Here is a 21,993-nt window from a genome sequence, read left to right as displayed (position 1 = left end):
TATTATATCTTAAACTTTGAGGGTGATCTGCCAGAAATTTCAGGGAGAGTGTGAGTAAATTTATTTCCATCCTAATTTCTTTGTTTTTCCACCAATTAGAGGGAAACCTAGTGGGATTTAAGACCTCAGACAAAAGGAGGTAGTGAAAGAACCAGTACTACTGCAAATACTTCCTTCTTTAGGACAAAAACCTTCAGAAGGACTATAGAAAATGCCATTAATCTTTCACTTCTCTTTACATAAAATGTATCGGCTGACCAGCTTCCTCATGGCCATTTTTACTTCCTTGTTTCGCAGTGTGTAGATGATGGGATTAAGTAAAGGGAATATCACAGTATGGAACACAGATACCACTTTATCCAGGGGAAAAGAGTCAAATGGGCGAGCATAAATGTAGATGGATGGCCCAAACATTAGCACCACAATGCTGATGTGGGAGTAGCAGGTGGACACGGCCCGACTGGTACTCTCACCTGAACCTGAGTGTTTCTTGAGCATCACCAGGAGGAAGGCATAGGACATGAGAAGAGCAATGAAACACACCACAGAGATCAGACCACTGCTAAAGATCATCACTAACTCCTCTGGGAAGGTGTTGGCACAGGCAATCCGGACAACCTGTGTGATGTCCCAGAAGTAACTGTCTAACTCATTAGGCCCACAGAAGGGAAGTCGAACAATGAGAGCCACCTGTATTGTAGAGTGAATGAAGCCCCCCATCCAGGAGAAAGCCACCAAGACACAGCAGAGACGTCGATTCATGATGGTAGCATAGTGGAGGGGGCGGCAGATAGCAGCATAGCGGTCAAAGGCCATCACCATGAGCAGGAACATCTCTGAGGCCCCAACAAAGCGCAAGAAGAAGAGCTGAGCAATGCACCCACCAAAGGAAATGACCTTCCTTTCCACAAAGAAGTCTACAAGCATTTTAGGGGCTGTGATGGAAGAGTACCAAATGTCAAGGAAGGCCAGATTAGCCAACAGAAAATACATGGGTGAAGTCAGATGTGGGTCAAGCCTGATGGTGCAAATAATAAGAATATTTCCTGGAATAATGAACAAGTAGAAGGACAAAAATATAACAAATAGAACTAGTTGCACCTCCCGAGCCTGGGATAGGCCAGTGAGAACAAATTCTGTCACCCTGGTGTAATTTGCAGTTTCCATTTCTTCACTTTTTTTTCATGATATGGCTATGAAAAATAAAGAAATTGTTATTACTCCAAATAGCATTCAACACTTTAAAAATCATCAAATCTGGTCTGCCATTAAGAGATTTTACTAGCATAAGTTTGGTTGCCTGATTTTATATTGTATAAACCAAGATAAGGGAAGAGTAAGTGATGAACTGAAAATTAGAAACATTGAAACTTATATGAAATATGTCATATATCTGACACCAAAATCTCAACTTCTTAGTGTTATTTCTATTTTTTATGAAACTCAGAAATGCACTAATCCTTCCCCTAAACATCTACTTTAGTAAGCAATATGTGCAACTTCTTCCAAGTTTAGCCAAATTTTAGACTGGTAATAAAAGATGCAACCTGTTCTTTCTAGATTTTTGTGGTTGTTGTTGCTGTTAACGATGATGTGAAATCTGATCGATTTGAAACTTGGGCTTGCTGATCTGATGATATTTAGTTATAAACCATCAAAGAGATGCTAGGGCTTCACGTTTAGTGAATGGATATCTTTTTCCTTTAACCAAAACTTAGAGAACTTAACCCTTGATTATATGTAAACAATCACAAAACACAACAATGCAGGGTCCTATATGAAAATTCTTTATGCGGATTACTCCACTGGCCATGCATTTTACCCCCTGTTTCAGGTAGGAAGGAAGAAGATGTAGTAATTAAGAAATGGATATGCTTGCCACCCAAGCCAACCCATTCTGTCATTTCAAGGTGGCAGTGGGAAAAAGATTATTGATAAAATTTTTCTTAAGGCCCAATGTTGAACCTGTTTCTATTAGATCTAACAAAATCACCATATAAAACTAAGACAATCATTTACTTTACCAAATATACTTCCTCTTTTAAGTAATGTAAAAACTGCCACACCAAAGTAACAATTTCTTGTGAACAAAAGCCAATGCTAAAGAGTTGCTTCTATTCTACTGATGTGCTGTTTTATAGTATTGCCTTTCCTCAGGAAGTACATGTTTACAAAAGTTAGGGTTCTAGAAAACCAAATAGATACCACAGTGTCTGTGCACTAAAGCTTGTGTATGATATTGACCAAAGAAATTCAAAGTTTCCACCATGGAACCTACAGTCTCAACTCATGCATAATTTTAACAAACACAGACTTCCAAATGTGTTATAAAAGCATTTTATTATAATGAAGGGATGGTTCATTACAAGTGAACACCTCTCCCCCCACATTCTCTCAAAAAACAGTGTTTGCAAGGAATTTGACACAAGAGGCAGAAGAACAAAAACACCAAGGAAGGTCAGTGGAATTATTTAGTATTTAGCAAAGGGGAAATATTCTGACATTCATGAATGGCCCAGTATGGGTCCTCAGTGAGTTAATTAATCATGTTAAGTAAGACAGGAACATTTACAATTCAGTTTAGAAATATTTTAATCAAAAGAAAGATAGATGATGCTGCCAGTTTTCAATCCTCAACTTTCTTAAAAGAATGGTTATTCAGAATGACGTATTTCCTAGGATAAAAAGTGTTAGTGTACTTACTTGGAGAAGGTGCCCCATAGCCTCCATACTAAAAACAGAAAAAGTAAATAATTGCAAATTCACAGCATACTATTTATTTACACTCACTGATAAGTCAGCTATGAGTTTCCAACAATCAAAAGTGTCTCTATCAAACGCAGCCAGAACCTTATGATTACTTAGTTTAGTTGGATATTTTGCTATTATGGTATGCTATTTTCAAACATGTGGAATGATTGTTTGCTGTTAATAAAATAACTGCCTTCTTGTTACTAAAAGTAAGTGAATATTTCAATGCAGTAAATACTGTTACAAGACACTAAGTATTTTTAATTCTCAAGGGGACACTGATACGATAATTCTGATTATTGTCACACAGGTCACGCTTTCCTCTTTGTCATACTCTGAACCTATCCCATCAAAAAGAAGAGAAAATGGCACTAATCTAGAAAGAAAGAATCTGGGTGAATGTGTGTTGATGTACTGGGAAAGCAAGCATACTTCAGGGGTTATGAAATAGAAAGGATTACTTTACCAGAAAAATAGCGTTGAAAAGATTTATTTTTGTACCTCAATGCCTGATATATGACATACAATTAGAAACTAATAATATACACCTCATGAAAATAACTTACCTGACTTATTCCTCGGGGAAAAAAATAACAAAGCATTTCATCCTTCCTCCCTCCTTGGTGAATGCCTATCTCCTCTAGTAACAATCAGCAAGTTACCAAACTCCTACTCTCCAAGCCAGCACTCAGCTCCTACTCATGGAACACATACACACATGCAGCGCTCTATCGAGGACAAGCCAACATGTATACACCCTACATGAACATGGCCACGGCCTAAATATTATAGAACCCACAGCAATCCTGACCCTGGTCTGTATTTGTGATTTGTGCTGTGTGCTCAGTCAGTACTGTCGTGTCCGACTTTGTGACCCTGTGGACTGTAGCCTGCCAGGCTCCTCTGTCCATGGGATTCTCCAGGCAAGAATACTGGAGTGGGTTGCCGTGTCCCCCTCCAGGGGATCGTCCCAATTTAGGGATCAAACCCATGTCTCCTGGGTCTCCTGCATTACAAGTGGATTCTGTACCTGCTGAGCTACCAGGGAAGCCCACGTTTGTGATTCAATGTGTATCAAAGCAAAACTTCACACATGACATTGAAAGCTCCGTCTCAAAATGTGTAGCTTCTCTGTCATTTCTCTAGTGTTCACTCGCTTACCCAACCGGTATTTAGGGAATATTGACTACTTGTTAACACATGAGAAGACAACGGTGAACAAAGGAGACCTTCTGCCTCATTGAGCCGCCAATTAGAAACATACACAGACGATAAATGAGTCAGCAAACAGGGTAAATAAAAGAAACATAAATAAGTGAAAATGAAATAAATATCACTATTGATAAAAGAAGTAGCTAAAAAGGAAGCTATGGTTAAATAAATGATGGTGGCATGTGGTAATGTGTAGTGGTGGCTTTCTTTAGGAAAGATTCTCTGATTGGCATTTCAGTTAAATTTGAAATTCAGGAGAAAAGCATTTTAGGAATAGAGAACAACACATATAGAGAATGTGGCAAGGAAGAGTTTCTATGGACTCCAGAAGACCCGTGACTGATTGAAGTACAAACAGAATAAAGAGACTAGACAAAGACCAAGCCTTTGAGTCTTTGTTAAGGAATTGGATTTGAGCCGTTTCCGATACATTTTAGAGTAAAATCTCGAGAATGGCTGATTGCTTTGTGGGTAAATTGCAGTGGAATTACATGCAGGAAAAACGTTGTGGTTTAATCTTTAAGTTTAATCTTCAGTAGCTATTTAGAGAAATGAATTGCCTGTTTAGAAATTTATTTAGGATTGGCAATTGGCAGGATTTAATGTTGAATTGTATGTTATTTCCACACCACCAAATTCAGCTGGAATGTGAGCACCATAATGACAAAATTTTTTAAAAAATCTATCTTTATATCTTTTATGTCTGAAATGAGGTTCAACTAGCACATTTCAGGTTCTTAATAAAATTTGACTGTCTGCCAAAAATACTTAGACATGTTGTGTCACACTCTAAAAAATCTTGGGATTGTGCCAATAAAATCCAGAACAAGGAATTATGTTTGTGGGGAATTCTTGGAGGGAAATTCTTACGGTAATTCATGGAAATTGAGTCAGGACATTTCTTAAGAGTCGGACACAACTGAACGACTAAACTGAACTGAACTGAATGATTCCAAGCCAAGAAGTTCTTACTCAGAGCAGGGGTCAAGAGGGTTTTACTTCATTCTGCATTCACCCACCTATACCTCCTAAGCTTCTGGATGCAAGTCTGCTTGTTTTGGTTTTTTTTTGGGGGGAGGGGGGCTTTTATAAAAGATAAAAGTTTGATACATTAAGGTGTCCTACATGATGATTTGATATACATATACACAGTGAAATGATAGGGTAAACAAGTGAACACTTTGTAGAAATGACAGAGAAGTTACACATTTTGAGACAGAGCTTTCAATGTCCTGTGTGAAGTTTTGCTTTGATACACACTAAATCATGCCACAGTGAAATGATAAGCTATTGAATACATAATCACTTCCACATAGGTACCATTTTTTCCTATTATGGGAGCACCTGAAATCTATCATGTTAGCAAATTTTCAGTATCCCAATAGAGCATTATTGACTATAATCATCTTGTACATTGGATCTCTAGACTTATTTATTCATTCTGCATAACTGCAACTTTGTACATTTTGACCAGTATCTCCCTATTTCCCCCACCTCCCTACCTCTGATAACTGCCATACAATTTTTAAATGGATAAAGAGATTATGATTGTGTATATACATCTATACACACATATTATTCAGTGTTAAAAAAAGGAGATCCTACCATTTGCAAAAAAAAAAAAAAATGATGAAACTGGAGGATGTTATGCTAAAGAATGTAAGTCAGACAAAGACAGAAAAAAATATTGCATAATCTTATCCGTAGAATCTTTAAAAAGTCTGCTCCTCCTTTAACAGTATCTTGTGAATTTCCATTCTGTGTTTACTCTACAGGGATGAAGTATCTGGAGGATGACTTTAGAGATACCTAGGGGTACAGAGGCCCTCCCTATAAATGGGTGAACTGTGAACTCTCCTCAAGGGAGTAAATGCTTAGGGAGAAACAATAATCTGTGAAGAATTTCTTTGTTACTAACAATATAATGTTCATTCGTGTACCTAGCCAAGCTCTCTATAGCCACATGTAGAATAGCTGTCTTGTCAACTTAAGTAACTTAGGAAGGGTTTCACATAGATCTTGAAATAGCAAAAGATTAAATGATTCAAGTTACACTCATACTAGAGGCTTAAAAGAAATTAGCTATCATCTACAACCGTTGTCCATTCTCTTTGCTTAGATGAGGATGTGAATGAAGAAAGTAGTATCTCTAAGAGTAAAAGTCATCTATCCTAGCCCATCTTGATAACCAAAACCCCAAAACTCACAACTGAAAGAAATGCTTTTAGATTGTACTCCAATAGCATTGAGTAGAAGGATTGTGCTGTCACTGAGAAATGGGTGAAAATGGAAGAGAAGGAAAGGTTATATTGATGAGAAGGAAGGAAGCTGTGAAAGAAAGAGGAAGTTATTATCCTGTGTTTCTTCTGCAGATGAAAATAGCCCATCTTTATGGCTTACATTGCCACCAGTGGAATGTTCATTTAAAGGAAACAAAACAAATAAAAAAAATATAAAATTTCAAGTTCTGATTAATTGAAAACCATTTTATAGAGAAAAAAGGTACTTTAAAGCCTCTCAAACTTGCTAATTAGGGGAATATGGTACAGGTTGGGGAGCAGAACTTTCACTTTACTGAGCCATGGGCAAGAAGAGCAAAGAAAACACCAAAATGGAGACTAGGGGTTGGGGAGGGCATGAAGGTAAGTACAGCAGGAAGGTGCTAGATATTTAGAAACTTTAAATATGGATGTTTATTTTTAGAGAGTATTCCACCTGAGTAAGATCAGTGTTAGAGCACAACATTCAAAAAATACATTTTTTATAACAATGGAATGAGGAATAAAGTCATTATTTAAAGGCTTTTATCTTTATAACTCTTCTAATGCTTCTTACAAGCTCAATACTTTTTTAAAAATTCTCCAAAATCTTCACAAAGAATCACATTTAAGAAAGTGTAGGATTTTTTTTTAAATTTTTTTTTTAAGTGGAGGAAAATTGCTCTACAATGTTGTGTTGGTTTTTGCCATAACCTAGAGCCTCTTATACAAAAGTGTAGGGTCTTAACTGACACACACTCCAGTTTGAAAAGCAGCTGTAAAGAGCACTGAGCAAGAATTGAGAGACTTGGCATCTCATTAGATCTCAGCCACCAAAATCTGTGTGACGTTGGAAAGGTCATCGACCTCCCGCTGTGTCAGTTTCTTCCTAACAACATAATGGATTTTAACACTAGAATTTTAAGAAATCTTCTAGCTCTATAATCCTAAGATTCTCTGAAAATAAAAGTAGATTGAAAGTAAAGGTCCCAGAAAAGTTAATTAACAACTTTTTGTGGTTGGCACTTTGGAGGGACAGTAATGTAATCTTTCTGAATATATCCATATATAAAAGAAATTTGAATTAATTTCTCCTATTCCCTAGATATCAAGCTCAACTATCTTCTTCTATAAGATAGTAAAGAGGTAGTATATGAAAAATTTTCCCCATATAGATGGGTATGTGGAGACCAAGTTCCCTGAGTCTCATAATTAAACCAGTAGCAGAAAATACCAAGATATACTTCTCTCGATTTCCTATATACTCTGTTGCCCACAGTAAGCTAAGGAAGAAGAAAGCCTTAGAATCAGAGAAGGGCTGATCTCAGTATGAGTGTTTTGAGGATTATTTGCTGCTTGAGCATTTCTCATATAATAGACTTAGATACGGAGCATCAGTGCCCTGGTTTGAAACACAGCTGACCACTTACTAGCTCCTGTAGCTCCTGTGATCTTCAGTGACTCGCTTCACTCTGCCTGAAATGCCCAGTGCTGCAATGGAGATAATAATCATATCTTACTCATAGGTATTATTGTAGGGATTAATGAGCTAATGCATACAAAACTCAGAAAAATGTCAGGCAAATAGCTCTCACTTTCTTAAATTATTATCATTATTGCTGTTGCTGTCATTGTTATATTTCCCTAGCAAAATAGCAAGTCCAGTAGAGAAACTGTCATCCTAATACATGATTCCCAGAGTATTATCCTTAACATCGGTTTATACTTCTCTATTCCCAGCTACTATCCTTGGACTTGGAAGACTAAGATCAAGTTTAGGAACTAGCTTAGAGAGGAGGACAAGAACATCTGATTTCTACACGCTGCCATCTCCTCCTGTTTTCCCCAGACTACAGTCCTATGTGATTGTTGATATATCACTACTATTAAATCTACCAGCTATTCTCAGAAGCCCTTCTTTCCAAAACACCTGGAAGTTTGCATGAATAATTTCTAACAAGCGCCATAGAAATTTGGGCTCCTATAGCAGGACTCTGTTCACATCTCCAATAGATCACACTCTGATCCTCTTGAGGTCATGAAGCGTGTCTCATTTATACATCTCTCTAGTGCTTAGATTATTCCTAGCACACTAAGGTCTTTAATAAATGTTTATTGAATAAATAAATGAATGATTAAATCAATTTTAAGTGAATACATCAATGACTTATTAAGAAAAATTGTCAAATACTTCCAAATCTAATTGTTTTAACTCATTTGATGTTTTTTTGATTCTGCTTCATGATTCCTGGCTTTGTTTCCTGGAGTCTTCTTTTGAGATTAAGAATCTCAAAAGAATTCATCTCCAAGAATCTTCTCTGAGAGTAAGAATGGTTGATCCTGTAGGCAGGAGATGACTAAAGTATCTTCTCAGTCCCCTGCTGAGCCTTTAGTTATGAAGATCAAGCAAAAGACATCGTTTGTCCAAGTCCATGCTTAAGATCTGGTCTATATGACCACCATGTTTTCCCTAAGATATTTCATTACTTGAGGCTTTCTGCTTCTTACCACTGTTCTCTGAGTATTTTACTTAATCATCCCCATCATTATATTCACCCCATGTCTCAAAAATATAGTGGTTTATGTAATTATTCCAGCACCATTTTCTACCTACCCATCAGAGGTGCCAGTCTTGGTGTAGTCAGGAACTATAGACAGGGGAGAAGGTGCCTCTTTCCCCATCCACAACAGAAAGCTTTGTCTTCTATATTTTGGTGTGTGTCAGTTCCTTCCCTGATGTAACAATGAGCTAACTACCACTGCAGGTTGTGACTAAGAAAACTGATTCTCTGGAGGCCAGGACCAGCCAGCTAGGAATCAAAACCCTGAGGGAATAATTTAAAAGTTGATCTGTATTTCACCCAAAAAGCATGGAAACACAATTTCTGAATTGCCCACACCAAGTAAAATGGCTAAGGATTCAGTTCAGTTCAGTTCAGTTCAGTCGCTCAGTCGTGTCCGACTCTCCGCGACCCCATGAATCACAGCACGCCAGGCCTCCCTGTCCATCACCAACTCCCGGAGCTCACTCAAACTCATGTCCACAGAGTCGGCGATGCCATCCAGCCATCTCACTCTCGGTCGTCCCCTTCTCCTCCCGCCCCCAACTTTTCCCAGCATCAGAGTCTTTTCCAGTGAGTCAACTCGTCACATGAGGTGGCCAAAGTATTAGAGGTAGAAAATGTTGTGATGTGTGATATGCCTTCTAGACTATGACATTCATTTCTAATTTTACTATCCTATAGAACTATATCACTTAGAGATACTGGGTCATTAGGAAAACAGGGACCTGTCCAAACCATTATTAATATTTTCTTGAACAGTTTATCCATGTTTGCACTGAAGGCCTTAAATGATAACTCTATAACATTTCTAACTTTATTCAATGTCTTCGATATGTGTTTAGTATTAATCTATTCAATACTTGTCAGTCGCTGTACTAGGCACCAGGTATACAATGATTAACAAGAGAGAAACTGCCCTCATTTCTCTAAATAAGTTGATTATGAATCCTTAAATACTTGTATCACTCACGCAGAATTGTTCTATGATAATTAACATTAGGTTCTATCTCAATTTTATTCCATCAGCCTGATTGCTATCTCATCTTTCTCAGAATTTTTTCCCCAAATTATCTTCATGTTTTACTCTCAATAACCATACCTGATGCTTGTGTAGTGAGGATGACAAAATTTTGTTTTAATTTTTTAAAAAAATACATTCTCACTGATCTGGGGATTCTTCCACAAACTGTTGAAGATTTAAACTGGAAATGAAAAGACACAGAGAGGGGTTAAAATGTAATTTGTTCTGAATGGCCGGCCTCAAAGGACAAACAGAACAAACATGTATTTTTAGAGAGTTTCTGTTCTGTTCAGTCACTCAGTCGTGTCCGACTCTTTGCGATCCCGTGGACTGTAGCTTACCAGGCTTCTCCGTCCATGGGATTCTCCAGGCAAGAATACTGGAGTGGGTTACCATTTCCTTCTCCAGGGGATCTTCCTGACCCAGGGATCGAACCCGGGTCTCCCGCATTGGAGGCAGACGCTTTAACCTCTGAGCCACCAGGGAAGCCCCACAGAAATTTTCAAAAACTTTGTTTTAAATAGTTGAAAAACACTTCACTTTCTTCCAAATTTTTAGTAAAGGTACATGTGTGAAGAAGGCTGATCGCCGAAGAATCGATGCTTTTGAACTGTGGTGTTGGAGAAGACTCTTGAGAGTCCCTTATACTGCAAGGAGATCCAACCAGTCCATTCTAGAGGAGATCAATCCTGGATGTTCATTGGAGGGACTGATGCTAAAGCTGAAACTGCAATACTTTGGCCACCTCATGCGACGAGTTGACTCACTGGAAAAGACTCTGATGCTGGGAAAGGTTGGGGGCGGGAGGAGAAGGGGACGACGGAGAATGAGATGGCTGGATGGCATCACCGACTCGATGGACATGAGTTTGAGTGAACTCCGGGAGTTGGTGATGGACAGGGAGGCCTGGCGTGCTGTGATTCATGGGGTCGCGGAGAGTCGGACACGACTGAGCGACTGAACTGAACTGAACTGAACATGAATATACGAAATAATAAAAGTGTCAGGTTACCTATCAATTCTGACAAAAATAAATGATCACAAAAATAGTAGAAAAAAAAATGCTTCTTTCCATCTTTTTTTTTTTAGAAGACTTCCTAACTCCATTTCATTGGGCAAGTTAATATCTCTTAGAACTTAATTTTTCTTATCTGAGAACTAGAGATGCTAAGAACATATAGAATTGTTACGAAGTAAAATTGAAAAGCCATATGTCACAAGTCCAGCAGAGTCTGGTGCATATTAGAGGCATAAATTGTAACCATGACAATGAAAAAACAAAAGAAATGAGAGTGTCAATAAGACTAAAGATAATATATTCCAAATTCAAGTGCGAATAAATATTGATTAACAAGGAAACACTACCAAATTGACTGTGTTAAAAATCTACCTAAATTTTAGCATGTGGCAAGCCCTAGGACTGCTTCATGAAATAGAGACCAGTTGAAGAATTCATGGCAGTTGCCCTGGACCAGAGAACCTGAGTCATCATCCTCTTTCCCTTCCAAATGTTCTTCGAAGGAAAAACAATCACAGTAACGTAATTCCAGTAACAAATTAGGAAAAGTTAGAGGTAGATCATATCTAGTCTGTACAGGTATGGTGCCATAAGTGTAAGTTGTGGGAGGAAGGATTGTGACTGTAAGGCAGGCTGGAAGACTCATCTTTCTTGCGTCAGATTTGCTTAGTAATGAGGTCAGTAGTTGAGATAAGAGAAAGACAGATCAATAACAAAGTAGGAGTACTCATATTTAAATCATGCCAGTCCCTGGAAACTGGACTAGTTGCCAAAATTGGTTCTTCAGGTATATTTTTGAGAAGAAAGCTATAGAGACATCCAAGCAGGATATAGAGTCTAAGTACTTAAGTCCTTGTTTGAGATTGAATTAGAATAAAATAAGTAGTATGAGATTAATAGAAAAGCAATTAGGAACAATGGAAAAGAAAAGTGTGAAAGTTTAAACAAAAGACAATACATGTAGAAAAATGCTCTAAACAATTTTTTTATTAAAAAGAAAGCTTTAGGCTTGCATCATTATACAAATAATTCAATTCCCACTTTTACAAACAGTATCTTTTATGTTGTTGCTTTGCTAAATATTCATACAAAGTTTGACTGACAAACATGAGAGTAGATATCCATTTTTATTTCTAATTATATTTGCAGACTCTAAAATTTGCAATATTTTAACCAACTTTAGCATGAAAATTAATAAGCAAAATATATGCCTAATTTGAAAAGCACAAAGGACTTATATGACTAAATGACAGTTTCTGCTAGAATACATGAATAATTTGAATAAATGGAAAGAGATAAATAGTCTTGAATAGACAAAAGTAATACTGAAAAATAATAATTTTTCTTAATATATAAACAGTACAAAGCATACTGGACATATTTTGGGGATACTGAAAGAATTATTCCAAACTTCAAATCTGAAAAGAAATATACTAAAAAATCAAGATATTTTGTAATGCAAAAAATAAACTATCATGTGGCATTGTCATCAAAGTAGAAAGAACTATTAAAGGAATAAATACAGTAACCTATCTGAGAAATAATAAAATTCATTAGTCAGCACAACAGATTTTGGCCTCAAATTAACTAGGAGATGACAAATAATTGAATAAGTTGTGTTGAAACAGCTTGCTGACCACTTTTGAAAAAGTGAAATTAGATTTTGTGCCGTATGTGTCCATGCTCAGTCACTGTAGTCTTGTCCAGCTCTGTGACCCTATGGATGGTGGCCCGCCAGGTTCTCTGTCCCTGGAATTCTCCAGGCAAGAACAATGGAGTAGGCTGCCACGCCTTCCTCCAGGTGATCTTCCCCACCCAGGGAAGGAACCTGAGGCTCCTGCATTGCAGGCAGATTCTTTACTACTGAGCCACAGGGGAAGCCCTTTATGCCTTATACCTACATAAATTTAAAAAGTTATATTTTATTAAGTTAAAGAAGCACTTTAAAACACTAAACAAAAGACAAACTCAAAATTTTTAAAAATGTGTTGAGGAACTACACATTTCAGGTGGGCTAAAGCTTAAGTAAACATACCATACATGCATACACTGAACTTTAGCTTATGCTCCTAATTTTAGTAGGCTTTCCTGGTGGCTCAGCTGTAAAAGAATCTGCCTGCAAAATTGGAGACGCAGGTTACTGAGGGTTCAATTCCTGGGTCAGGAAAATCCCCTGGAGTAGCAAATGGCAACCCACTCCAGTATTCTTACCTGGAAAATTGCAAGGACAGAGGAGAGTGGCCAGCTACAGTATGTGGGGTCACAAAGAGCTGGACACAACTGAGCATGCACACACACCTCATTTAATTATTCAAGGACATAAAATCTAATTGGAAGGAAGGTGACAACATACAGCATTACTCTTTTGCTGTCCTGATCACCAAATTCTGATATTTGTGTGTGGAGAAGGTTTACCCTGACACATTCAACACACAATGCTCTGAAAACCAGCTGAGTGTCCCTACAATTTAACTCAGTTCAGACACTATTTATCCTGAGAAGGCATATCCCACAGGTTAAGGGTTTCATCTTAACAAGGCTGATCTTCCACACACACACAGCTCAGATGTCAATTGAGTGTAACCTGTCCTTCTGACCAACCAGCAATAAATTAAAGGTTCCCATGACCCCCTCCCTGGTTTCAGTTAATTTGCTGGAGTGACTCACAGTACTCAAAAAAACTGACTTTACTGACACTGGTTTATGGTTTATTATAAAAGTTATAGCTTAGGAGCAACCAGATGGAAGAGATACATATGACAGGCTAGGAGGAAAGGGAGCAGGGTTTTCATGCCCTCTCCAGAGAGCCCCTCTTGAGGCACCGCTGCATGTTCACCAACCTATAAGCTCTCTGTACCTAATCCTTCTGGGCTTTTGTGGAGGCTTCATTGCATAGCCATGATTTATTAAATAATTGACCACTGTTGATTGAGTCAGCCTCCAGACCTCTCCCCTATCCGAGGCCAAGGAGTGAGACATGGATGTTCCAGCCCTTTCATCACAAGGTTGGTTCTCCTGGCAATCAGCCCCATCCTGTCTATGGGTGCTTTCCAAAAGTCAGCTCATTAAATGTAATGTCATCATATTTCATTAGCATAAAAAAACACTTTACAGCTTTCATTACCAGGAAATTCCAAGGGTTTTAGGAGCTCTGTGTCAGAAGTGAAGACAAAGACAAGTGTATGTTTTTCATTATAAATCACAGTTTCACAACTAAAAGTGTAATTCCCTGGACTCCAGAGCCCTAGTACTGACAATATAGTGCGCCATTGGTAGTTTCACCTAAGATCTTGTATACGAAACTCTAAGTTTTATAAAATAGGGGCCCAGTTTCATTCCTTTGAATGTGGATTATCCAGGTTTTCCAGCACCATTCACTGAAGACACTCTTCTTTTTTCATTGTATATTCTTGGTGCTTTTTCAAAAATCAGTTCATCATATATACATGGGTTTGTTTCTGGGCTTTCTGTTCTATTCCACTGATCCGTTTCTGTTTTTGTATCAATATCATATTGTTTTGATTACCATAGTTTTGTATATAGTTTGCAATCAGGAAGTATGAGGTTGCCAGTTTCTTTTTCCTGGAGATTTTTAAACTATTCACTCTCTCTTAAGGTTCCAAAAGAATTTTAGACTTGTGTTTTCTAGTTCTGTAAAAAAAATAAAAAATACCACTGGAATTTGGATAGGGACTATGTTTAATCTGTAGATCACTTTGGGTAATATGGACATCTTAACAATATGTTAAAGACATTTTAGTCTTCTGATCTGTGAATATGGAATTATTTTTCCACTTAACTGTATCTTCAATATCTTTCATGAATGTCTTACACTTTGAAGTGTACAGATCTTTCATGGTTAAATTTATTCTAAATATTGTCAGGGACAGCCCATGGTGTTGCAAAGAGTCAGATATGACTTAGCGACTCAATGACAAATTGTCAGAAAGGGGGATATACCCTTCTACCTGTCTTAAATTCTTGTGCCTAGACTAATAATAAAATTGACACAAGACAGATTAACAGGAGAAAAAGAAACATTTTAATTCATGCACATGGAGGTCTCATAGAAATGGGACCTAAAGTGGCCAAGGGCTGCAGTCTTTATACTTTTTGAACAAAGAAACACATTCATGAGGAATTAGCAGGACAAAAAAAAAATGTAGGCTCTGGGTGTTTAGTTAGTGAAATCTAAATTCAGTCTGGACTTGGGGCAGTCAATTAAAGCAATCGGCTTGTTCATACAGGTCTCTCACCTGGATTCCCGTCTCTGGCAGTAAGGTTGTCCTGCCTCCACATGGGAGGTTTACTGCCTGATTTTGGGAAACAAAGGAGGGTCAGATAAAGGAGGGCAGGAGGGAAGGATAAAAAGGAAAAACAGCAGGGAAGGAGGAGGGAGAGAGAGAGGGAAAAGGAAGGCAGCTCCTAGGAAGATGGATTTTTTTTAAGGAGAAATTATCCAATTCCTCAGAGATAGCTTTTTCTTGTAACTCCATTCTAAACTATTGAATTATATCTTAAGAGTGTTGGATTTTAATTGAAGGGATAGTGTATTAAAAAGCAGAGACATTACTTTGCCAACCAAGGTCCGTCTAGTCAAGGCTATGGTTTTATCAGTGGTCATGTATGGATGTGAGAGTTGGACTGTGAAAATAGCTGATTGCTGAAGAATTGATGCTTTTGAACTGTGGTGCTGGAGAAGACTCTTGAGAGTCCCTTGGACTGCAAGGAGATCCAACCAGTCCATTCTAAAGGAGATCAATCCTGGGTTTTCATTGAAAGGACTGATGCTGAAGCTGAAACTCCAATACTTTGGCCACCTCATGCGACGAGTTGACTCACTGGAAAAGACTCTGATGCTGGGAGGGATTGGGGGTGGGAGGAGAAGGGGACGACAGAGAATGTGATGGCTGGATGGCATCACCGACTTGATGGACATGAGTTTGAGTGAACTCCGGGAGTTGGTGATGGACAGGGAGGCCTGGCGTGCTGTGATTCATGGGGTCGCGGAGAGTCGGACACGACTGAGCGACTGAACTGAACTGACTGAACTGAAAGTACTTAAATGAGATATGAGCAGAAATGTTACTCTTTCACTCTAGAAATAAGCAAGGATAAGCCTAGCCAGTATGGAAAGGTTTAAGTTTTGCTCACCTAGAAGCAGAAAGATGAAATAGCCTCAAATTATTCCCCTTTAAAAGAGAAATATGACATAGTTGAATGTTAGAGACTATTCCTTTAAATTATTAATAAGTTAAGGGCCTTGGAAGGTATCAACTAATTCTGATTTTGTGATTCGAACAAACGAAGCCTTCTGCTTTTCCTTCAAGGAGACTCTGTGATTCCACACCCGACTCATGGCGTTCTTCGCATCCTTATTCCTCAGAGTGTGAGTGAGCGGGTTTAGCACTGGGGTGATGGCAGTATAGAACACAGACACTGCCTTATCCAGTGGGAAAGTGCTGGATGGACGGAGGTAAATAAAGATACAAGGGCAAAGATGGACGGAGGTAAATAAAGATACAAGGGCAAAGAAGAAAGTTACTGCAGTGAAGTGAGACCCACAGGTAGAGAGAGCCCCGCGCCAGCCCTCAGCAGACTGCTTCCGAAGACGCAGTGAAACGACTGTGTGGGAGGCCGGAAGAGTGAGCGAACCCCCAGGGGGATGAGGCCACGACCGGCAGTCACCGGCGTGTTTACTAGGCTGTGTCAGCGCAGCAAGGTCAGAACTGGGAGGACATCGCAAAAGCAGTGGTCAATGATCTGAGAGCTGCAGAGGGTAACCGAAAGGTCAGGAGGGTCTGAACAAAGGAGTGGGCCAGGGCTCCCAGCCAGGACAGTGACGCCAGCACAGTGCAAGCAGTGGCACTCATGGTGGTGGGATAACGGAGCGGCTGGCAGATGGCAGCATAACGGTCGAAAGCCATGACAGTCAAAACAAAAACCTCAGCACAACCAAAAAAGTGGAAGGCAAACATCTGAGTTACACAGCCCCAGTAGGAAATAATCTTTTTCTCAGAAACAAAGTCTGCAATCATCTTAGGTGCTGTTGCTGAGGAATAGGCAATGTCCACAAAGGACAAGTTACTGAGGAAGAAATACATGGGTGTGTGAAGCCGGGGATCAGAGAAAACCGTGAGCAAAATGAGAAGGTTTCCCCCCACGATCACCGTGTAGAAGAGGAGGAACAGAGCAAAGAGTATCAGTTGCACTCCAGGATCTTGGGAAAGTCCTAAAAATATAAACTCGGTAACATTGTTGACTACTTCCATGGAGATCCAGACAGAACTGGTTGAGTGGCTCTGGTTCTCTGCAAAAATGAATGTTATAAACCATTGTAAGCAAGTAAAGCCTAACAGGAACAGCCTTCTGGAAACATTTAAGTGATGTTAAATATAGCAGAGGAAAATATTTGTATTTCTTGAGTATAGTTCATGGATATTTTTTCATCATTAATTGTCTTACCACATTATTGACTCCCATTTGATTTTCTATTATGCTTAGACCTACAGTTCCTTTCTCCCAAATGTTTTCCTTCATAATTATCTTGTCCTTTCCCCCTGTCTCTCTCTCTCTCTCTGGTCTCATACTGCTCACCCCCACATCAGAAATTCTCTTTGATATGAAAAGACTTTAAGTATTAAATAGATAAATTAATTTTTGAGGCTAAAATACAAGCAAGGAGTTAGCATTTTAGATTTGATGTCTAAAATTCCTAAATAAACCTTTTAATATAATATATACAGATCAACTTTAAAAGAATAACATTCTACTTAATCAAGTGAGAATGACTCAGTTTCTAGTTTCTAAATTAGGTTGGAAGTTTCAATGCAATTAAAAATTAAGTTAATTTTAGTGACAGAACCACATATACATTGACTCCCTGGGTCACCAACAAACTATGCTTGTAAATTTACATTGGAAGAGTTTGAGTCCTAGTCTTTGACCTGCATGAAGAAGTTCAGCTTCACTTGCCAGTAAGGAATACATCAAACTGCACAGAAAAATAATTTGTCCTATGTATTGGACAGAATACCATACAATCCGAAGTATTTTACATAGGAAAGTACTTTGTCCTATGCGGTAGCTCAGATGGTAAAGAATCTGCCTACAATGCAGGAGACCTGGATTCAATCCCTCGGTCAGGAAGATTCCCTGGAGAAGGGAAGGGCTACCCACTCCAGTATTCTTGCTTGGAGAATTCCATGGACAGAAGAGTCTGGTGGGCTACAGTCTATGGGGTGAAAAGAGTCAGACATGACCGAATGACTAGCATACACGTTTTGTGCTAAAGAGTTGAAAATTTTTTAAATTACTGAAACTTCTATCATCCTTAATACTTTTGCCTTGAAAAGTGAAAGTGAAGTCACTCAGTTGTGTCCAACTCTTTGTGACCCCATGGACTGTAGCCTGCCAGGCTTCTCTGTCCATGGAATTTTCCAGGCAAGAATACTGAAGTGGGTTGCCATGCCCTCCTCCAGGGGATCATCCTGACCCAGGGATCAAGCCTGAGTCTCCTGCATTGCAGGTGGATTCTTTACCACTGAGCAGAAGGGGCTGATAATTGAATTGCTTTATTCTGATCCTAGAACCCACAAAATACATGAGCTCTTAAATAAATGATGAAAGACAGAATGATAAATAGGAAGATGACAGATAATTGATAATGATAGTTTGATGATTACAGATGGACAGATAGATGATAGATGATAAATAGATCAGAGAAAGATAAACTTCTCATGAAAAAACAATTACATTTAAAAAACAATTGTTCTCTTATGGTGTAAAATCCTTTGATAGGAAGATATGCTCTGTGTCCTTAAACCTTCAAACACTCTATGACACTATAACAGTAAAGCCAACCTGTACTCAGTTATCACCAGTTGGTAAGATCATAAGGATTGAAAAATATTTAGATAATAAGAGAAAACACTTATATTGTACTTACTATGTGCCAGTTATTGCTCACATTTAATTCTCATACAAATCTTATGAGATAGGCTGTCATCTTTATTCCCACTTTAGAGATGAGGAAACTGAAGACCAAAGAGAGGAAATAACTTGCCCAAGGTCATGGAGCTTGTGACTGGCATTACTACTTGAACCTAGGAAATGGGAACTCAATTTTTTTAAATCAATATTCATGCTTCTGGGGTTGATGGCATCAAAGTCACCATATCTTCTTTCTCATTGGAAAGTCTTAAACCTTCTGCGTAGTCAAAATACTGTATCACTTTTCTGCTAATCATGAAGGGTTTATTTACATTTTAATTATATATAATATTTGGAGAGAAAGACTACTGTTGCAACTGGCAAGATCATCACAACATACACAGTTTTTGTCCAACTTTGCTCAAATTTAATTTACAATGAGAATGCAATAGCAAGTGATGTGGTATTGATCACTAGTCTAGATATCATTTTTATTTGCCATGAACTGACAGTCAAATAGAGGAGGTCCACTCGAAAACTTACAATCACAGTTCTCTGAGATAAGGGTAAACAAGTCCAGGAGAGTCAGGAACACCTTTCCACACAAGGTCATCACTGAGTGGGATTTTGGAATGTGAATTAGAGCTAACCTGAAGATGACCCTACAGGGTGTGGGCGCAGAAAAGTGGACAAGGCAGGAAGTGAATAGTGAATCGAATATATGATGCAAATATAGGATGTAAATCATCACAGCATCCTCTATGTCAACAAGCTTGATGTGATTCAGCACAGAATCCATGGATGGAAGTGTCAGGAAATGAGGATGAAAAGGAAGAGTTTCTCATGTCATAAAATAGCCCTGTGAGTTAAGTTGAAGTGTTGGAATTTATTTTGGATGACTTGGGAGATTATAAGTAAAGATTCCCAGGGTAGGAGGACATCAGGAACAGGAGGTGGTAAAGAACACTTGCTAAAAGAGGTCTGCAACCGAGTTTTCCTAGATTCAAATTCTACCTCTACTACAAGTCTTGCTAGCACTATGACTTTAGGAAAGTTACTTAACTCCCTTTGCCTGTTTTTTCAAATGCAAAAGGTGGATAAGATTAATATATACCTCATAAGTATTGTAAAGATTACATATGTGTTCCTTATAAAACACTTATGTACACAGCACAGTGTTAAGCAAATATATAATTAGCATTACCTGTGACTGGAGGAAGGGAAGCCTGTATAGCAGCCAACTTAGGACACTAACCTTCTTATCGTGTCCATCTCCTAATTCCCATTTATATTCATTTCCAAACTTGTCAAAATCTTAGAAAATACATCTACTTCTGCAACAAACCTTTCAAATACATTTTTAGCTGAAATAAGGACAATGTTTTTCCAGTAGTCATATATGGATGAGATTTGGACCATAAATAAGGCTGAGTGCTGAAGAAAATAAATGTTTTTGAACTGTGGTGCTGGAGAAGACTCTTGAGAGTGCCTTGGACAGCAAGGAGATCAAACTGGTCAATCCTAAAGGAAATCAATCCTGAATATTCATTGGGAGGACTGATGCTGAAGCCGAAACGCTAACACTTTGGCTATCTGATACAAATAGCCAAATCATTAGAAAAGGCCCTGATGCTGGGAAAGATTGAAGTCAGGAGGAGAAAACAACAGAGAATGAAATGGTTTGATGGCATCACCGACTCAATGGATGTGAGTTTGAACAAGCTCTGGGAGATGGTGAAGGACAGGGAAGCCTGGCATGCTGCAGTCCATGGGGTCGCAAAGAGCTGGACACTACTGAGCAACTGAACAAAAAAGAACAATGTAGTTTATGTCCCTGCAAGGCTTTCTTTAGGAGTCAAGCAAGGATACCCAAAGATACTTATACAGCTGTTTCATTTTTCCTAAATAGTGACTATCTCAACTTTATTTTGAATCTACCCCAGTAGCCCATGAAATTAATCCAAGTCTAAGGCTCAAGAGCCTTTCTACTATCTTCATTAGGGGAAAGAGCACAGAAATTGAAAAACTGGGCTTGACTCATAGCTCGGCTTCTTACAGGCTGTGTGATTTAAGATTGTCCTCACTTCTATTAACTTCAGTCCTCCTCTGTGAGAGGACAATTCCACAAATGCTGAGGATCAAGTCAATTAACAGATATAGAAACAATGTGATCTGCAAATCTAAGTCAAGATCATTTTCATGATGGAATTTCAGGAGCATCAGTATGAGACTGGTGCAAAGTCTACCTTTTCAGGAGCATTAGTATCAGACTAGGTCGAATTTGGCCTCTCCACAAAGATGCCAAAGATATATAGGTATAGGTATAATGGAATCTATACTGCTAAAGAAACAGTGTTGCTACTATTCCACAGACCTACCTAAATCATTTCAAATAGAACAAATAGCAAGATTGCAACTCCCTAAAATTTTCTGAGAGAAAAGGCTGTCTTAGTTTCTCCTGTGAGCAATTTGCAAATGACAGAGACCAAACATTCTGGACCTTTATCCTAAAAGTAAGCTCCATCCCACAGCAAATTCTTTCTTTATACAATAGTGTCTAAACAAAAGTAGAGTTGAAAAATCTGCAAATGAGTTAATGTAACACAATGCAGACTATACACGTATTTCTATATTTCACACAGCACGAATATTTATTTGTCCTTTCACTTAGTAATTGCTCAATCTCAGATGGTAAAGAATTTGCCTGCAATGCAGGAGACCTGGGTTCAATTCCTGGGTCAGGAAGATCCCCTGGAAAAGGAAATGGCAACCCACTCCAGTATTCTTGCCTGGAGAATACCATGGACAGAGGAGCCTGGCAGGCTACAGTCCATGTGGTTACAAAAGTCAGACATGATTTAGCAACTAAACAGTCACTTAGTAATTATTTATTGAGCATTTCTGGTATTGTGTTGTGAACATAAAAAGATGAATAAAAACCTATTCTTGACATAAAACCATTCATTTTAGAGTAATACCTTTAAAAGACTTTCTCAAAGCCTTATAGATTTATGTAAAATCTCAAATCTAAATGTAAAGATGGTGAAGGACAGGGAAGCCTGGAGTGCTGAAGTCCATGGGGTTGCAAAGGGTGAGACACGACTGTGTGACTGAACAACAATAAGTAAAAATAATCTGAGAGGTCGCTTGACTTGCTTTATGCCACTTCTTTAACCACTGGTGAAGCAAACGAAATGCAGAGAGGAAAATGAATTATCGAGGTTCCACTGTTAGTGG

At 38.5% G+C, this 21,993-nt stretch overlaps 1 protein-coding gene and 1 pseudogene across 1 annotated transcript; both read right to left on the bottom strand.

The window, feature by feature from the left end:
• Positions 1–225: 225 nt before the first annotated feature.
• Positions 226–1,176, bottom strand: LOC148776546 (olfactory receptor 4M1-like). Its single transcript, XM_088839850.1, has one exon. The coding sequence runs from the start codon at positions 1,165–1,167 to the stop codon at positions 226–228; it is 942 nt and encodes a 313-aa protein (XP_088695976.1). The 5' UTR covers positions 1,168–1,176.
• A 14,902-nt stretch (positions 1,177–16,078) lies between these two features.
• LOC148776545 (olfactory receptor 4S2-like) lies at positions 16,079–17,096 on the bottom strand (annotated as a pseudogene).
• Between the last annotated feature and the right edge of the window lie 4,897 nt (positions 17,097–21,993).

The sequence above is a fragment of the Moschus berezovskii genome, chromosome 9 (assembly GCF_049115385.1).
Source record: "Moschus berezovskii isolate FMDL1 chromosome 9, NW_MosBer_1.0, whole genome shotgun sequence".
NCBI classification, from domain to species: domain Eukaryota; kingdom Metazoa; phylum Chordata; class Mammalia; order Artiodactyla; family Moschidae; genus Moschus; species Moschus berezovskii.
Note: the sequence above shows the minus strand (reverse complement) of the source record. Positions and strands in the feature narration are given on the sequence as shown.

Excerpts from the sequence above, each read along its gene's own strand:
- LOC148776546 (XM_088839850.1), bottom strand. The coding sequence starts at position 1,167 with ATGGAAACTGCAAATTACACCAGGGTGACAGAATTTGTTCTCACTGGC.